This window comes from Melanerpes formicivorus, unplaced genomic scaffold (assembly GCF_026170545.1).
Source record: "Melanerpes formicivorus ecotype bairdi unplaced genomic scaffold, bMelFor1.0.p_v2 SCAF_22, whole genome shotgun sequence".
NCBI lineage: Eukaryota > Metazoa > Chordata > Aves > Piciformes > Picidae > Melanerpes > Melanerpes formicivorus.
In genome coordinates this window covers 1,029,466-1,047,232 of record NW_027142374.1, presented here as the reverse complement: position 1 = coordinate 1,047,232, position 17,767 = coordinate 1,029,466, and the positions used below count along the sequence as shown (strand labels likewise).

The window sequence follows — 17,767 nt, the reverse complement described above, 5'->3', positions numbered from 1 at the left end:
CACATGCTCTCAAATCCTTCACTGCTTTGGCTTTGCTCCAAAGCATCACTACCTTTCCTAGCTGTGTAATGTCATAAATGAGAGCTCCTGCCCAGGACCATCCAGCACAAACACTGGGGAATGGGCATGTTTGAGTTCAGAGTGACCTACTGTCCCAGTGACCTCTGGCTCACAGGTGTGTGGGATCTCCCTGACACCCCTGTGTCCCTGCATGGGGTTGGGATCTACAACTGGGATTAACCCTGGGAGTCAGAAGAATGTTTCCATCCCTTGCCCCTCACTACAAGAAGGACATTGAAGTGCTAGGGCAGGTCCAGAGAAGGGCAATGAAACTGGTGAAGGGTCTGGAGAACAGGGCTGATGAGGAGCAGTGTGGGGAACTGGGGGTGTTTAGTCTGGAGGAGGCTGAGGGGAGACCTCACTGCTCTCTGCAACTCCCTGAAAAGAGGCTGGAGTGAGGTGGGGGTTGGTCTGTTCAACCAAATAACAAGAGCTAGAACAAGAGGAAATGGTCTCAGGTTGCACCAGGGGAGGTTTAGGTTGGATCTTAGGAAAAAAGACTTTCTTGCAAGAGTGGTCTTGCATTGGAACAGGCTGTCCAGGGAGCTGGTGGAGTCACCACCTCTGGAGCTGTTAAAACAAATACATGGACATGGCACTCTGGGACATGCTTTAATGGCCATGGTGATGTTGGGTTGATGGTTGGACTTGACAATCTTAGAGATTGGTCTTTTCAACCCTAATGATTCAATTCTCTTCTACATTCTACTCTGTTCTGTGGTTCTCCCCACCCTGCAGCCCGCTGCCTTGCCAGGGTGTTTGGGGATGGTCATGTTCTGCAGCAGTGTTCCCCAGGCAGATGGGCAGAGGCAGCACCAGCTCGGTGCTCGCAGTGGTGAGATTATGCTGTCTCTGAGATCTCTCTGCCTCATCTATAACCCCTTCTGGGGCTCTTCTCCATGGGGAAGAAGTGCTGCTACTGCCATTTCATTAGCCTGGATTTTTCTTTCTTTTCCTACACTTCCCTCCTCATTTTTCCTGTTCTTTTCCCTTAATTCCTTTTTTCCCCCTTTTTTCTTCTCATTCCCTTTTCTCCTTTCCTCTTACCCCTCATTCCTATTTTTTCCCTCTCCCTCCCCTTTCCTTCTCTGATTTACTTTTGCCCTTCACCTCCCCACTTTTCCCCTCCCTTTTCAATTCTCTACCCTTATTTACTTTCCCTCCACACTGTTCCCCCCCAACTTTTTCCTCCCCACATATTTACTTCTTCCCTTTTCCTTCGCACTTTCCCTTCCCTTCTCATCCTTGGCCTTTCTTCCCTTTCCCCTTTGTTATCCCTTCCCCCTCTTCTCCTCCTCTCCATCCCGGAGCCGCTCGGCGTCTCCCGGCCGCGGCCGACGGAGGGAGCAGCTGCCTCAGGGCTCCTCCGCGTCCCGCAGCGAGCGGCGGCGGGGCGGAGCGGGGCGGCGGCACCGCCTGTCACTTCCTTCCCCTTCCCTTCCCCTTCCCTTCCCCGCGCCGCGATCCGGCTCCGGGTCAGAGCCGCAGCGGCCGCCCCGCGGACCGCAGCACCACCGGCCGCCGCTGCCGCCATGCCCCGGGGCTGCGCGACCCCCAGCCCGCCGCCGTGAGTACCGACCGCGCCGGCACCGCCGTGTCCCCAAGCCCGGCCTAGCCGGCGGCCCCATCCTCCGGCAGCCTCGCCGGTGCCACCGGCTCTCCCTGACCGCTTCTCGGAGGTGTCGCTGGGCAGCCCCCACGGGCAGCTCTCCCGGATGTCACCCCTCATCGGGTGTCACTGCCACCGGGCAGCTCTCCCTACTGTCACTGCCCATCGGGTGTCACCCCCACCGGGTAGCTCTCACTAGTGTCACCCCTATCGGGTGTCACTGCCACCGGGCAGCTCTCCCTGCTGTCGCTCCCCATCGGGTGTCACCCCCACCGGGCAACTGTCGCTGGTGTCACCCCCCTCGGGTGTCATCCCCACCAGTCGGCTCTCCCAGGTGTCACCCCCAGCGGGCAGCGCTCACGGGTGTTACACCACCGGGCATCTCCCGTGGGTGTCCCGCTGATGTTGGCAGAGGTGAATCACGGCTCCTAGCTGCCCACGAGCCAGCACGGTTTGGAGGTTGGCAGCGGGACCGAAGATGAGAGTCTGGGGCTGGCTGTGCTGCGGGCAGCGGAGGGCTGGCTCCGTGGCTGGAAAACCGCTCCCCAGCCACCAGCCTCTGGTCTCCATCTCCCCGGTTTTGGCACCCATCGCCGGCAGAGTCTCTCTGCAACTCCTGGAGGCAGAGGGCAGCCTGGCCGGGAGCAGCCGGGCTTGGCAAGCAGCCGGAACGCCGTCGCTGTGGGCAGTTGGAGCAGCCGTGGGACCGTCTGGCTCCAGAGCCCTTGTCCTCGGGTTGGGATGAAGGGTCACGGTCGCACCGAGCTCTGGGCTTTGCCCTCAGCTTGACGTGTGCCAGGATTTTGCCTGCCCGTGGGAATGGCTTGTGGGGATAGCACAGGTTAGGCTCACAACACAACCAAGCTTCCCCTAACTTTTCAGCACCTCCCATCCTGGTCTTGGGATTTTGGGTGCTGATAACTTGCTTGGCTCTTCCTCCGAAGCTGGGTGCTCTTCTGGTCTTCTGCAAGCCCCAGGCCCTCCGTATTCTGTCTGTCTGAGGGCTGGTGGGGCAGCAGTGCAGGTTTTCTCTCTCCTGGTGTGGTGCCCGAGGGGGCAGCCAGAGTGTTTCACCAAGGGGAGCTGCTGTCTGCAGTTCTGGAAGTCAGAAAAGCGTCTGGATGGAGATCCTCAGCTGACAGCCATAGATTTTAGTGAGGTTTTACAGATGTCCACCAGCTCTACCATGAGCTGAAAGCTGAAAAAAGCCTTTCCCCCTCTATTTGTCTTCTAGCCTTAAAGCTTGCCTTTTTAGTTAGGAGTGGAATTATGGATGGATCCTGCTGGCAAAAGTAATTTGTAGCTCGTAAATGAGGACTTTTTCCTCATGATGAATTTATCCTGGAACGAGCTGCAGAGTGTATTTACATTACAGTAGCTGATCCAGAAGAGTTTCCCACACAGTCATCATCCCACAGTAGCTATTCCAGACAATTTCTTCATGAAGAGAAGTCCTGGAAGTTACTGCTTGCTTTTGTGCAAGAATTTTTGGCCCATCCTGTCCGCCACCATTTTCCTCTGGGCTTTGCCAGTCTGATGGCTCTGAGCTTACAGCATTGTTGTGTGCCTGAAGGATCTGGGATGGATTTGACTACTTTGGTCCTTTAAAGGACAGAAAAAAAAAGGCAAACCAAGAAGCTGCTTTTCGTTGAAGGCAGGACTTGTTTTTCTGGACTTACTGATGTGGAAGAGAGAGGGGATGACTGAGAAAATGACACACCAGAGAGATGCACTCAAACACCCCAGCCTCCCTGTTTACTTTCCACTCCTGCTTGGTGGGAGGAGGAGGAGGGTGAAGGAGCATTGCTATAACCTTGCGTCCTCCAGCAGCTGCCAACGGGGTCAGCGCACACCCAGGCTCTCCGTTACCATCTCCCTTTCCACAGAGATGCTAACGTCGCTGCTGGGGGCTGGAGGCTGTGCTCAGGTAGCACTGGAAGCAACTGCGAGGCAGGAAAACTAGTTCAGGCACCAGCTGGCAGAGGGGATGGGGTCTGTGCGGTCCAGAGGAGCAAACCTGAACTGCTGTGAGCAATAAACCCGATCGGAAGCAGCCCAAGGTAGGGGGGGCATGTCCCCACAATTCTTGTGACTGATTCTGATATTCTTCATGATAGCAGGCTGCTTCCCCTCTGGGTTCAGTTGCTTTAGGGTGAAACCTTTCTCCCAGTATTGAGTTGCTGAGTCCATTTGTAAACACATTCTTAACAAAGAGCAGGCTTTGTGCTGCCCGGGGTGGACTTTGTTGCTGCGCTGATGTCTCTGTCGGGAGGAAGCGATGCTGTGAGCAGCCAGGGCTGCAGCAGAGGCCAGTCCCCTTCCTATCTGAAATATGCCAAATGTTCTCAGTGTGGAAAGTAAGGAAGGGTTGCCTTAAAGGGCAGTGCTACCCTAAAGGTAGTTAAGGCTCATGTACTTATTTAGCAGGATACACTAAGCAGATGTTTGTTCCATTCCCCCTAGTCCAGCCAGGTAATGATCAGACTAGAGGGAGTGGAGCAAAACTAGGAATGGGTGGATTCAGATTGGATGTTAGGAAGAAGCTCTTCCCCACGAGGGTGGTGAGACACTGGCACAGGTTAGTAGAAGCCTCATTCCTGGAGGTTTTTAAGGCCAGGCTGGATGTGGCTGTGAGCAACCTCATCCAGTGTGAGGTGTCCCTGCCCATGGCAGGGGGGTTGGAGCTGGCTGATCCTTGGGGTCCCTTCCAACCCTAACAACTCTATGATTCTATGGCAGGCACCATCCACTGATAAACACCTCCGATGCACCAAATTAGTACACTGGAGGTGTTTGTAAGTAGATGCTGCCTGCCAGAAGAGCTTGAAAACCATCTTTCCTGTTCACTGGGATTTGCAGATCAATGGTCTCCATTGGTGTATCTGGGGGTTGGCAGGTGATGCCTCGGTGGTATGCCAGTGATGAGAAGATCCTTCTCTATCCTCCTTCTCTATGCCTCCAAAAGTCTTTCACACTGGTGCATGTTAGCCCCCAGCTCAGTTCTGGGCCCCTCAGTTTAAGAAGGACACTGAGATGCTGGAAGGTGTCCAGAGAAGGGCAACAAAGCTGGGGAAGGGTCTGGAGCACAGCCCTGTGAGGAGAGGCTGAGGGAGCTGGGGTTGCTTAGCCTGGAGAAGAGGAGGCTCAGGGGAGACCTTCTTGCTCTTTCCAACTGCCTGAAGGGAGGTTGTAGCCAGGTGGGGGTTGGTCTCTTCTCCCAGGCAACCGACACCAGAACAAGAGGACACAGTCTCAAGTTGTGCCAGTGGAGGTTTATGCTGGATGTGAGGAAGAAATTCTCCCCAGAAAGAGAGACTGGCCTTTGGAATGTGCTGCCCAGGGAGGTGGTGGGGTCACCATCACTGAAGGTGTTTAAGAAAAGACTGGATGAGGCACTTAGTGCCATTGATTAGATAGTGTTGGATGAGAGGTTGGATTTGATGATCTCAAAGATCTTTTCCAACCTGGTCTGGTCTATCCTATCCTATCCTATCCTATCCTATCCTATCCTATCCTATCCTATCCTATCCTATCCTATCCTATCCTATCCTATCCTATCCTATCCTATCCTATCCTATCCTATTGCTTCTTTTTGCTTCATTCCTCTGAGTATTTAACAGTGTTTATGGACTTGAGGTCATTTCTCAGCGATGAGGTTAGATTCCTTAGAGATCTCCAGTCTCAGGGATTGCAGTGTTTTGGAAACTCTGGCCCTCATTCCTCTGCTGGTGATTTCTGAAGGGCTGGGTGTAGAAAATCCAGCCTACCAGTTGTATAAAACCCCCAAGCCCTTGCTAGCTGTGTGCATCTGTTCTGTTGTCGAGGCTTGGCAACACCAAATTCTATGGAGTGGAATTTTTGCCCATAAATGAACTGATTTTTGGCTTCCCCCTAAAGGAAGATCTGAAGGTATTGTATGTGCCATATTGCAGGAGCAGAAAATCCTGCCTGTTTGTTTCCTCTGCTGTGAAAAACCCGTGTCGTGTACGACGTACGTAGCTATGCACAGCCTCGATCTCTCTGGCTTTCGAGCACAAAAATAGCAGCAAAATCATTCCTCCCCTCAAGGCAAGCAGTAACCTTTGCTGTGGTTTTCAGGAGTCCCTGCTCTGCAGACAGCACTGCTTGCTTCCTTCCCTGTCCCCAGCCTTATGCTCCAAGTGCTGCCGGGTCCTCCTGCCCTTCCCACGCCGCCTGCGACTGTCGCCCCGGGAATCCGCTTGCTGTAAAGGAAATGGGATTTGTCAGCCCTGAATAAACACCCTTCCCCTGCAGAGACACACAGCCTGCTTTGAATCCTTCCTATCACCCTCTGCATGGGCTGCTCAGATGGCTGCACCAAGATGTTTCAGGCTCAACTGACCACGTTCTTCGCTTGCAGGTGTTTGAGCCGCAGGATTTGTACACCGGAGAACACTTCTCCAAGGTCCTGAGTACATTAACAGCTCTAAATAAAGCTACTGAAGGTAAGAAAAAAGGACTTACTTTTTTCTGTTGTCTTATCCAGCTCTCTTTTGTTTGTATTCCCCCCCCCCCCCCCCCCCAATTCTTTCCTCTCTTTTTGGGTAGTTTGTAGCTTATTGCAGTTTCTGGAGGCTTGGCAGGCTGTGCTGCCAGCCCCGATGCCTGCCGCTGGGACAGTGGGATCAACACTTCGTGCTTCTGCCAACTCCAGCTTTCAGTGCAGCATTTCAGAGGTGCTGTAGGCACTTTCTGCAGAGCTGGGTTTATCACTTTCCACTGAGGGACCTCTTCTCAGTTTTGACAGCATTAAGGGATCTCAAATTAGGTCATGGCAAAGGAGCCTCAGTGTAAATGAGCGTGCCCCTCCCCACATGCAAAACAGCAGGTTTTGGAGAGTGTGTTTTAAAGCTGAAGAGGAAACCAGATCCATCTGTGTAATATCTTTACTGCACATCAGGACAAACGTTGCTGCCAGCTGCTCAAGTCAATTCTATTGATGTTTCACTCTGTCCTCTCCCTGGGGCTGTGGAATAGGCTCCCAGGTTTGGGAAGCAAGCTGATGACTCGTCCAGCCTCCTTGGGTGCAGGAGCAGGCTGCTGAAGCAAAGCTAATCAGATCCTCTTGTTTCCATCTCAAATGCATAGTTGCTCCCCACTGGCTTTAAACTGATCTGCAGTCACATGGGCTGTGAAAGGAGAAGTTCAGTGAGGGAGGACAAGGACAGATGGGTGAGAGGAGCCAGGGTCTCTTTTCTGAGGGGGTGAGGATCAGCTCCCTGTAGAGCTGGGAAAGGTTTATGGGATGGAAAGTGTTAATGGTCCTGTATCATACAAGTGGATCTGCACAGATTGAGTCCTGTACACCCACCAAAGACCAGCACTAGGAGAAGAGTTCAGTTTCCCTGTTGTAGACTGTGTTTTAGGCAATTAAAAGGATCCTGGACTTGGAGAAAGGATCCTGGACAAAGGAGAGAAGGCTCATGGTTTTCCTTTTCATGGGAAGGTTTTTCCGTTGGCTTACTGTGTTCTCCCTAGAGATTTGGTTTGCTGTGGTTTCTCTCAGGTTTGCTTCTCCTTCAGCTGAGTTTTTGCCTTTGAGTTCTCTTCTGCTAGAAGAGAAGCTGCTCAAGTGTTCAGTGAAGCTACCTCATTGCCAGGACTTGAACACTCTCCTTCTCTGTCCCCATGCAAGATTTTACCAACTCATGTATTTAAAATGCATATGTGCTGTGTTTATATGAACTGTTGTATAAATGCTCACCCATGTCTTCTATAAACAGCAAGATCTCTGCAAGCAGGCTGCAGAGGGACTGCTGTGATAAGACAAAGGGCAATGGTTTGAAATTAGAGGTGATTTAGATGCTAGGAAAAAGGTCTTTACCATGAGGGTGGTGGAGCACTGGAACAGGTTGCCCAGGGAGGTAGTTGAGGTCCCATCCCTGGAGATACTCAGCATGGGGCTTGACAAGGCTCTGGGTGATTGCAGGGGTGTGGGACTAGGTGACCTTTAGAGGTCCCTTCCAACCCAGACCATTCTGTGGTTCTATATAAGTGATAATATGCTGCTGTGTGATGTGTAATAATTCATGTATAATGTGTAACAACAGTACATCTGTGTACATAGCCTGGGAAACAGGAGGCTCAGGGGAGACCTTCTTGCTCTCTACAACTCCCTGAAGGGAGGTTGTAGCCAGGTGGGAGTTGGTCTCTTCTACCAGGCAACCAGCACCAGAACAAGAGGACACAGTCTCAAGCTGTGCCAGGGGAGGTTTAGGCTGGATGTTAGAAGGAAGTTCTTCATAGAAAGGGAGACTGGCCATTGGAATGTGCTGCCCAGGGGGGTGGTGGAGTCACCATCACTGAAGGTGTTTAGGAGGAGACTGGATGGGGTGCTTGGTGCCATGGTTTAGTTGATTAGATGGTGTTGGATGACAGGTTGGACTGGATCTCAGAGATCTCTTCCAACTTGCTCTGCTCTATTCTATTTTATTCTATTTTACTCTACTCTACTCTACTCTACTCGTCTCTGTGTGTGTAAAATGCTGTGAAGAAGTTCAGGTTCTGAGATGGCCTTTCTGCAGCCAGCACTCAGCTCTGCCACCAGCTCTCTCCCTAGAAACCAGTGAGGGGTAATTCACCCTCAGCACATCTCTTTGCAGCTCCATTCAGTGACAGCACCCAGGGACCTCCTGTGGAATCAAAGAATGTTGGGGGTTGGAAGACCTCTGGAGATCATCTGGTCTGGAGATCAGCCTGCTGCTAAAGCCAGGTCACCCAGATCAGGTTGCACAGGTTCATGTCCAGGTCAGGTTTTAAAAGTCTGTGGAGAAGGAGACTCCACAACCTCTGGGCAGCCTGCTCCAGGGCTCCAGCAGCCTCAAGGTCTAAAAGTTTTTTCTTAGGTTCAAGGAAAACCTCTTGTGTTCCAGTTTGTGCCCCTTGCCCTTCATCCTGTCACTGGGCAGCATTGAACAGAACCCAGCTCCATCTTCCTGACCTCTACTCAGAGATTCCCTCTGAGTCTGCTCTTCTGTAGGCTAAAGGAACCCCAGGTTTCTCAGCCTCCCCTCCTCACAGAGATGATGCTCCAGTCCCTTCAGCATCTTTGTAGCCCTTTGTTGGACTCTGCCCAGTGGTTCCCTGTCTCTGTCTCTTGAACTGGGGAGCCCAGATCTGGACACAGTACTCCAGCTGTGGCCTAACCAGAGCAGAATAGAGGAGGAGGAGAGCCTCCTGCACCTCAGAATACCATTGGCATTTTTGGCCCCAAGGCCACTCATGGGCAGCTTGCCCACCAGCACTACCAGCTCCTTCTCCACAGAGAGCTTCCCAGCAGGTCACCCCTCACCTGCACTGCTGCAGGGGGTTGTTTCTGCCTAAGTGCAGGACCCTACACTTGCCCTTCTTGAACTCCATGAGGTTCACCTTTGCCCAGCTCTGCAGCCTGTCCAGGTCCCACTGAACAGCAGCACAACCTGACTGGGTGCCAGCCACTCCTGCCAGTTCTGTGTCATCACCAAACTGGCTGAGTGCACTCCATCCCTGCATCCAGGTCATTGATGAAGGTGCTGAACAAGCAGTCCCAACCCCTGGTCAACATCACAAGCCACAGGCCTCCAACTGGACTCTGCATCTTCAATGACAACCCTTTGTGCTCTGTCCTTCAAGCCAGTTCTGAATCCACCTTGCTGTCCACGCATCTCCCCCACACTTCCTGAGCTTACCTATCAGGATGTTATGGGAGACAGTGTCAAAAGCCTTGCTGAAGCTGAGGTAGACAACATCCACTGCTCTCCCCTCATCTACCCAGCTGGTCACACCCCACAGCTCTCACAGTGCAGTATGATGGAGTAGTGGAACACTGGAACAGGTTGCCCTGGGAGGTGGTTGAGGCTCCATCCCTGGAAATATTCAAGGTGAGGCTTGACATGCCCTGGGCAACCTGATCCAGTTAAGGATGCCCATGCTGACTGTGGAGGTGGTTGGACTGGATGATCTTTGGAGGTCCCTTCCAACCCAGACCATTCCATGATCTACAATGCCAGAGCATCCTTTGGAAGTGCTGTCATTGTGGTTGGCTTTAGCTTCATTATTCTGAAAGCAAAAAGAGTCAGAAACTTCCCTGCCTCTGTGCTTGCCCATTGCTGGACCAGAGGGGTGTGATGGGGTGTATGCCAATAGGGTGGTGAGGCCACAGTGCTCTTGTCACAGCAGTCACCTTCTTTACAGTCCCACCATTCTTCTTGCAGCCACCAATGTCCTGGCTCACCTGTGAAGTCAGTGGGGGGAGGCTCAGGACAGGGCTTTGCTGGGGAGAAGCTCTTATCACACATTACCAGTGGGGGCTGTATGGAAGCTGGGATGCTCTTGGTTTCATGGCAAACAGCTGTCTGAACATATGCTTCCTCTGGTTCCATGTTCAAAAGCACAGTGCCTGCAACAGAATTAGCTGCTCAGGCAGAGAGCACCCTTGGGAAAAGTGCAGGGTAAAACAAATACATGGCTAAAATGTTTGCTTTTTGGTGGCTTGGCCAAGTTCCTGTGAAGCAAGAGCCTGTGTCCTACAAACTGCCACTGCAGATGGTCTGGTTTGACCATTTTGCCAGAGGCCAAGGGCTGAATGGAGCATCAGGACAAGCCTGGTACCAGCTAGTGCAGTGCCAAGGCTTTGGCATGCCTGCACATCCTGACACCCTCAATGCTGCTGCATCCCAACACCCTTGTTGGAGGCAGGGGGAAGTAGGTGACAGCTATGGAAACACTGTGGGAATGTGTTTGGGAGCATCCATCTGAAGTCCACATCCTTGTGTCTTTGTGGATGGAGTTAGGCAAATAACTTGGAGGCTTTGTTTGTAGTGGAGCGACTCAGAGTGCAGCAGCTGTCCCTCGGGGAACAGCAACAGAGAGCTTGGTGCTTTTGTCTGGAGGAGAGGGCAGGGGAGGAAAACCAGCTGTGCTGGATCAGGCAAGGCTCATCTGCCAAAAATAGTGCAGGAATGTGAGCAGAAACCCCAGCTATTTTAACCAGAGCTTAAGCAACATATGGCAGCAGTGTTCCATGCTGGACCAGGCATAAAATAGGACGCTGCCATGATGCAATCTAAATGATATGCTTCCCTGCCAAACTGTCAGAGTCAGTTTTACATTTGTTTCTAGGTTGCTGCAGATATTTATAAAAGGCTTGGGGAGATTGGGAGGGGCAGGGAGAGGCATAAAATCTCCAGTCCCCAAGTCGTTTCCGTGGGGCTGCTGCTGATGGCCGCGATCAGCGCGGGAGCCTGGGCTGGCGGTTTGCGCCCTCCCTGTGTAGAAGGAGTCGGGAGGAGAGCATCTCCCGTGGCAGCTGGCCACCTCTGCTGGCCTGTGAGTCTGCTGGGAGCAGCTCAAGTATCAGGATGCTTCAGAGTCAAAAAACAACCCCAGCACCCTGCGGTTGCAGAGTGGGTTTGCCTTGCAGCCAGAGAGAGAGAGAGGGTTTTGCAGCGCAGGGAGCTGGGAATCCACCGCGCGGTCATCGGGCAGTTGTGTAACACGCAGGGCAAGAGAGCAAACTGACCCACGGGTGGCACCTGAGGCTGCCAGGGAGTGTTGTGCTTCACTGGAGCATGGGCCAGGGCGTGGGTATGGTGTGGTTGGGGTCCTGCAAGGCAGCAGTGCCTGGAAGTTGTAGCCCCAGAGCCTCTCCGTTGTGCAAGGTGCTGGGGAAAGAGAGCAGACTTGTTTTGTCGGAGAGGTGGTGCTGCTTCAGGCTCAGCTGAAGGATGAGGTGTTTCCCTATTGAAACAAAAATCCTCTGGGGAGAATCAAAAGCCCAGCTGAGTTCCTGTAACTCCCACCAAACTTCCCTTTTGGAATGATTTTTCCATGCTGGAGGAGAATGGGGGACCGGCAGCCTCAGAGGTTGTGCTCTCTGCTCCTGTGCAGGCTCGGCGGCTCGAGCCCCCTCTCCTCTTGGCAGTGTTTTCAGGGAAGAGCTCCAGACTTGATCCAGGGCACCTGCACACCCAGCAAAGTGATGCCTGCAGACCACAGGCTGCTCTGTCCTCCTTTTGAGGTCTGCAGGCATGCTGGGGCTGCTTAGACTGGAGAAGAGAAGACTGAGAGGGAGTGTTACTATTGTCTGTAAATCTGTGAAGGGTGGGTGTCAGGAAGAAGGGGCCAGGCTCTTTTCACTGGTGTCCTGTGATAGACAGTGGGCAATGGGCACAAACTGGAACACATAAGGAGAGACTTCTTTGCTGTGAGGGTGCTAGAGCCCTGGAGCAGGCTGCCCAGAGAAGTTGTGGAGTCTCCTTTGCTAGAGACTTTCAAGACCCTCTTGGATGTGTTCCTGTGGGTCCTGCCCAAGGTGATTCTGTTCTGGCAAGGGGGTTGGACTTGATCTGCAGAGGTTCCTTCCAATCCCTACCGTTCTATGATTCTCTGTGAGGTCCACACTGCAGGCTCTGGGGTACAGAGGTGAGGTTATACCTGAAAAGAAGCTACAAGACATCTCAGAAGCACTTCCCAGTTCCCTGAACTGATAATGTCTGTCATTATTAAGGCTCCAAGGAGACCTTATTGTGGCTTTCCAGTATCTGAAGGGGGCCTACAAGAAGGCTGGGGAGGGACTGCTCAGGTAGTGATAGGACTAGGACGAATGGAATGAAGCTGGAGGTGGGGAGGAAGTTCTTCCCCATGACAGTGGTGAAGCCCTGGATTGGGTTGTCCAGGGAGGTGATTGAGGCCCCGTCCCTGGAGGTGTTTAAGCCCAGGCTGGATGAGGCTCTGGCCAGGCTGATCTAGTGTGGGGTGTCCCTGCCCATGGCAGGGGCATTGGAACTAAATGATCCTTGTGGCCCCTTCCAACCCTGACTGATTCTATGATTCTGTTGCTTCGTTGGAGCACCAGGGCACATAGAAAGGAGGAGATCTGGGTGCTGATCCACAGTATGATGTGAGGTACCACAGAGCAGAGAAATACTGGGAATTGCTGACTGGCTTGCATCCCATGTTCTTACCACTCTGCAGCATCCAAGCAGGATTCTGGTGCTGAGCTCTGCCAGGACTGCTGGTGGTGATGAGGGCACTGACTCCAGGGCACTGGTGATCAGGAAACTTCTTACCCTCTGGCAAGGTTTTTGGTGTCAATACAGAACAGATCACTAATTGTGAAGACCAGATGTGTCACAGAATCACAGAAACATTCAGGTTGGAAAAGACCCTCAGGATCACCAGCCCAGAACCCTACTCTACAAGGTTCACCCCTAAACCATATCCCCAAGCACCACCTTTAAACACATCCAGGGCTGGTGACTCAACCACCTCCCTGGGCAGCACATTCCAATGCCTGACCACTCTTGCTGGGAAAAGCTTCTTCCTAATGTCCAGCCTGAACCTTCCCAGTCATAGCTTGAGGCCATTCCCTCTTGTTCTGTCACTGGAGCTGCTCTGCTATGAGGACAGACTGAGGGAGTTGGGGCTGTTCAGTCTGGAGAAGAGAAGGCTCTGAGGAGACCTAATTGTGGCCTTCCAGTATCTGAAGGGGGCTGCAGGAAAGCTGGGGAGGGACTTTTGAGGGTGTCAGGGAGTGATAGGACTGGGGGGAATGGAGCAAAACTAGAAATGAGTTGATTCAGATTGAATGTGAGGAGGAAGTTGTTCCCCATGAGGGTGGTGAGAGCCTGGCACAGGTTGCCCAGGGAGGTGGTGGAAGCCTCCTGCCTGGAGGTGTTTGCAGCCAGGCTGGATGTGGCTGTGAGCAACCTGCTGTAGTGTGAGGTGTCCCTGGCCATGGCAGGGGGGTTGGAACTGGCTGATCCTTGAGGTGCCTTCCAACCCTAGCAATTCTATGATTCCAATTCCCTGTGAGAAGAGACCAGCACCAGCCTCTCTACAATGTCCCTTCAGGTAGTTGCAGAGAGCAATGAGATGTTAGAGCACTGCTTCCAGCATCAGGCAGGTGCTGGCAGGAACAAGCCCAGAGACTAGTTTGCAAAGTGGTGGTCTTCAAGGCTGTGAAGGAGGCAGCTCCAAGAGCTGCTGGGAGGGCCTGAGTCTTGCTGTGGGCTGTCTGTCTCTTGGGAGTGACACTCCTTGCTTCCTCGGCATCATCTGAATCCCTCTCTCACATGGCAATGGCAACAGTCCACAAACAGCAATCAGAATTGTGCCTAGCCTCTTTCAGCTGGATGATGAACCCAGGAGGACTTCTCTAAACAGAGGAGTGATTGTGTTGACCAGCTGGTCAGCATTCTTCCCCACTCAGCCAGGAAGCCCACGCTGCAGCTGCAGAGGTGACCTAAGAGCCCTCACTTGTCAGCTCAGCTTTGACACACCTTCAACAGAGCTTACTTGGATCCCAGGAAGATTCCCAGTTGGGCAGCACTGGGCTGAGTATTATTCTGCTTTCCTACAGTTTTAAGGAGGACTTAAGAAAAACAATTACTGCAATTGGTTGTGTGGGGGCAGAGCTGGCATAAGCTAGGGGTGCCTCAGGATGCGATTCAACTTCTTCCATCATGGAAGGGTTAATCCAAACCAGCAGAATCATCCTCAGGGTTGAGGCCAGCATCCTGGTCTCTACCAGAAATTGTGTGGCCAGCAGGACCAGGGCAGTTATTGTCCTCTGTACTAAGCACTGGAGAGGCCACATCTTGACTACTGGGTTCAGTTTTGGGGCCCTCACTCCAAGGATGTTGAGGTGCTGGAGAGTGTCCAGAGCAGGGCAAGAAAGCTGGGGAAGGGTCTGGAGAACAGGGCTGGGGAGGAGCAGCTGAGGGAACTGGGAGTGTTTAGCGTGGAGAAGAGGAGGCTGAGGAGAGACCTCATTGCTCTCTACAGCTCCCTGAGAGGAGGTTGAAGGGAGATGAGGGTTGGTCTCTTCTCTCTACTATCAAGTGATAGAACAAGAGGAAGTGGCCTCAAGTTACACCAGGGGAGGTTTAGGTTGGATATCAGGAAAAATGTCTTTCCTGTAAGAGCAGCCAGGCTTTGGAACAGGCTGCCCTGTGAAGTGGTGGAGTCACCATCCCTGGAAGTGTTCAGAAGATGTGTGGAAATAGCGTTTTGGGACATGCTTTAGTGGTCATGGTGGTGTTGGGTTGATGCTTGGACCTGATGATCTACCACACCTTGAGTCCTGTGTCCAGTTCTGGGCCCCTCAGTTTAAGAAGGACACTGAGACTCTTGAAGGTGTCCAGAGAAGGGCAACGAGGCTGGGGAGGGATCTGGAGCACAGCCCTGTGAGGAGAGGCTGAGGGAGCTGGGGTTGCTTAGCCTGGAGAAGAGGAGGCTCAGGGGAGACCTTCTTGCTCTCTACAACTACCTGAAGGGAGGTTGTGGCCAGGTGGGGCTTGGTCTCTTCTCCCAGGCAAGCAGCACCAGAACAAGAGGACACAGTCTCAAGTTGTGCCAGGGGAGGTTCAGGCTGGATGTGAGGAAGAAGTTCTTCCCAGAGAGAATGGAATGTGCTGCCCAGGGAGGTGGTGGAGTCACCACCCCTGGAGGTGTTCAAGGGGGGATTGGATGTGGCACTTGGTACCATGGTTTAGTCATGAGGTCTTGGGTGACAGGTTGGACTTGATGATCTTTGAGATCTCTTCCAACCTTACTGATTCTATGATTCTCTGATCTTGGAGGTCTTTTCCAGCCTTAATGATTCTCTGTTTCTAAGATTCCCCACACTGGAGATGCAGTGCACTTGCTGTCCTGCTCTGGCAGCTGCCCTTTCAGATGCTGGGCCCTGTGCTTGTTTTGTTTCTCAGCTCTGCTCTTTGCTTGGCTGTGATGCAGAGGGGGTGGAGGGCAGCTGGGTCAAACTCAGACGTTGTTTTTGCTTCCCCAGACCAGCCAGCACCAGGGCCATGTTCACGTCTCTCGTCTCTTAGCTCTGCAGCTGGAGGACCCCACACCGACTCCAACAGCACAGCTTCACAGTCCACGAGGGTGCTGAGGAGGCAATCCAAGCCTGTGGTATCTTGAGTTAACTTCTCACCAAGGGTTTGCTGGCTGGGGAGGGGCAGAGGGGTATGGGTGTGTGACAGTTTTAGGCTGTTAATGTGGGTGGGTTGAACCGTCACAGGGTGCTACCCCTGGGTTCAAGCACACCAGGGGGACCTGCTCTTCCCTGATCTCCATCACAGCTGTGCTGCCCTAGCTGGAGAAAGTCTGGTGGTTCCTCCCAAGTGCCAGTGCTCCTCTGGGTGACCTGAGGAGAGCAGCTCTCATCTGCCTGTCTGTCGTGCTGCGAGGCTAAACCAACGCTTGGGAGGGACCTTGTAGTCCTCGGGCAGGAGTGCTTACATAAAACCAAGGCAGGAGTGCTTGTTATGAAGAGCAATGCTGAAAAACCAGCTGTCACAACAAAGAACAATGGCCTGTCCCAGTGACTTCTGCTGTTTTGGACTATTTACTGCTGTTTTTCCATGGTATTTTCTTTTCTTTCCCCCCCTCCTTAGGAGATGACCGAGAATGGCAGTCATCAGCTGGTGGTAAAGGCCAGGTTCAACTTTAAGCAGACCAACGAGGATGAGCTCTCTGTTAACAAAGGAGACATTATTTATGTCACCAGAGTTGAAGAAGGGGGCTGGTGGGAAGGGACCTTGAATGGAAAAACAGGCTGGTTCCCAAGCAACTACGTCAGAGAAATCAAACCCACCGGTAAGCAAGCGGCTTGCGAGGGCTGAGGGGATGGCAGAGTGCGGTGTGGAGCCTCCCCCACTGCCTTTGGGGAATTGCTGCTATATTTGCTAAGGACTGTTTGTGTCCTTAAAGCAGCAGGGCTAGTGGGAGGAGGCAGGAGGCCAGCAAGGCAAGCCCTAGTCTCTTGCACAAGTTGTTGGAGAGCTGCTTCTCCCTCTGCCCCGGCACAACTGTACCTCTCTGTTGCTCCCCCTGGAGCACAGCAGTGGGGACATGGCTGGAGGACGAGGCCAGAGATGGCTGTGTGGGTCCCCTTTGTCCTGGGGAGCTGCCAGGTTGTTCTAGTGTCTGAGCACAGAAGTGGGTTTTTGTTAGAGGCCTCGGTCAGGCAGTGCATTTCCCTCTGGTGCTGCCCTTTCTGGCAGTGCCGGAATGAATGCTCGCGGTGAGGAACCAACAAAAACCTGGTTGCCCAGGGAGGTGCTTGAGGCCCCTTCCCTGGAGATATTCAAGGTGAGGCAAAACAAGGCGCTGAGCAGCCTGATCTAGTTGTGGCTGTCCCTGCTGACTGTGGGGAGGTTGGACTGGATGACCTTTGGAGGTCCCTTCCAGCTTGGCCAGTCTATGATTTATTCTGTGGCCACGGGTTAGGCTGCCCTGGCTTTGTCCACAGTGATGGCTGATTTCACACAGCACATTTCCCCCCAGAGATGCATCTACTGCTGTGATACTGGGAAAGGAAGAGGGAGGGGATGACCCATCTGAGGGCATCTGCCCTCGTTGAGCTTTGTCTTGAGTGTCCTGAGCATTTGCTGTGACGTGATTTTCGCCAGCTGCGGGGTGGTGATGACATGAAGCATGCCCCTGGCTAGCTGCCTTGTGGTGTTGCATACCCATCCAAGCAGCTCACCCCAGCATGCTTCTGAGGCCACTGTGTGACAGCAAATTTGATTTGGTTTTGTTTGTTGGGGTTTTTTTTAACAAAATCCGACTTCTGATTGGGTTGCCTCAAGGGCTTGCCCTAGACACAGGCCTGCTGTGTGCTTGGTGCTGGTTTTATGGCTCAGGATCAGCTGTGGCCTCCAGCACTGTGAGACATCAGCAGTGGCCTGCAAAGTGTACAAGCATCCTTGCTCCAACCCTTGCAAGCAAAGCATGCAAAGGAAGGATAACATTAGTGAGGTTCAACAAGACCAAGTGCAAGGTCCTGCAGCTGGCTTGAGGCAATCCCAAGCACTGATACAGGATGGGCAGGGACTGGCTTGAGAGCAGGAAAGGCCTTGGGGCTGCTGGTGGATGAGAAGCTCAACAAGAGCCAGCAGTGAGCACTTGCAGCCCAGAGAGCCAAGCAGAGCCTGGGCTGCAGCAAGAGAAGCAGAGCCAGCAGGGCCAGGGAGGGGACTCTTCCTCTCTACTCTGCTCTGGTGAGACCACAGCTGGAGCTCTGTGTCCAGTTCTGGAGTCTCTATTACAGGAAGGATCTGGAGGTGCTGGAAGGTGTCCAGAGAAGGG

General features: G+C 52.9%; 1 protein-coding gene across 4 annotated transcripts in view; it reads left to right on the top strand.

Annotated features, from left to right (window-relative positions):
- The window catches only part of ARHGEF6 (Rac/Cdc42 guanine nucleotide exchange factor 6), a 61,552-nt gene that overhangs the window by 6,759 nt on the left and 37,026 nt on the right, over positions 1-17,767 (top strand). For 2 of the 4 annotated variants that reach the window (XM_068151790.1, XM_068151789.1), the window contains exons 3-5: positions 6,051-6,135; positions 15,459-15,586; positions 16,072-16,273. In XM_068151790.1, coding sequence (XP_068007891.1) covers positions 6,051-6,135; positions 15,459-15,586; positions 16,072-16,273 — 415 coding nt within the window. Of the gene's footprint in view, positions 1-1,501; positions 1,628-5,559; positions 5,579-6,050; positions 6,136-15,458; positions 15,587-16,071; positions 16,274-17,767 lie in introns of those variants that run through there. The other 2 variants (XM_068151792.1, XM_068151793.1) reach the window with 2 other exon arrangements.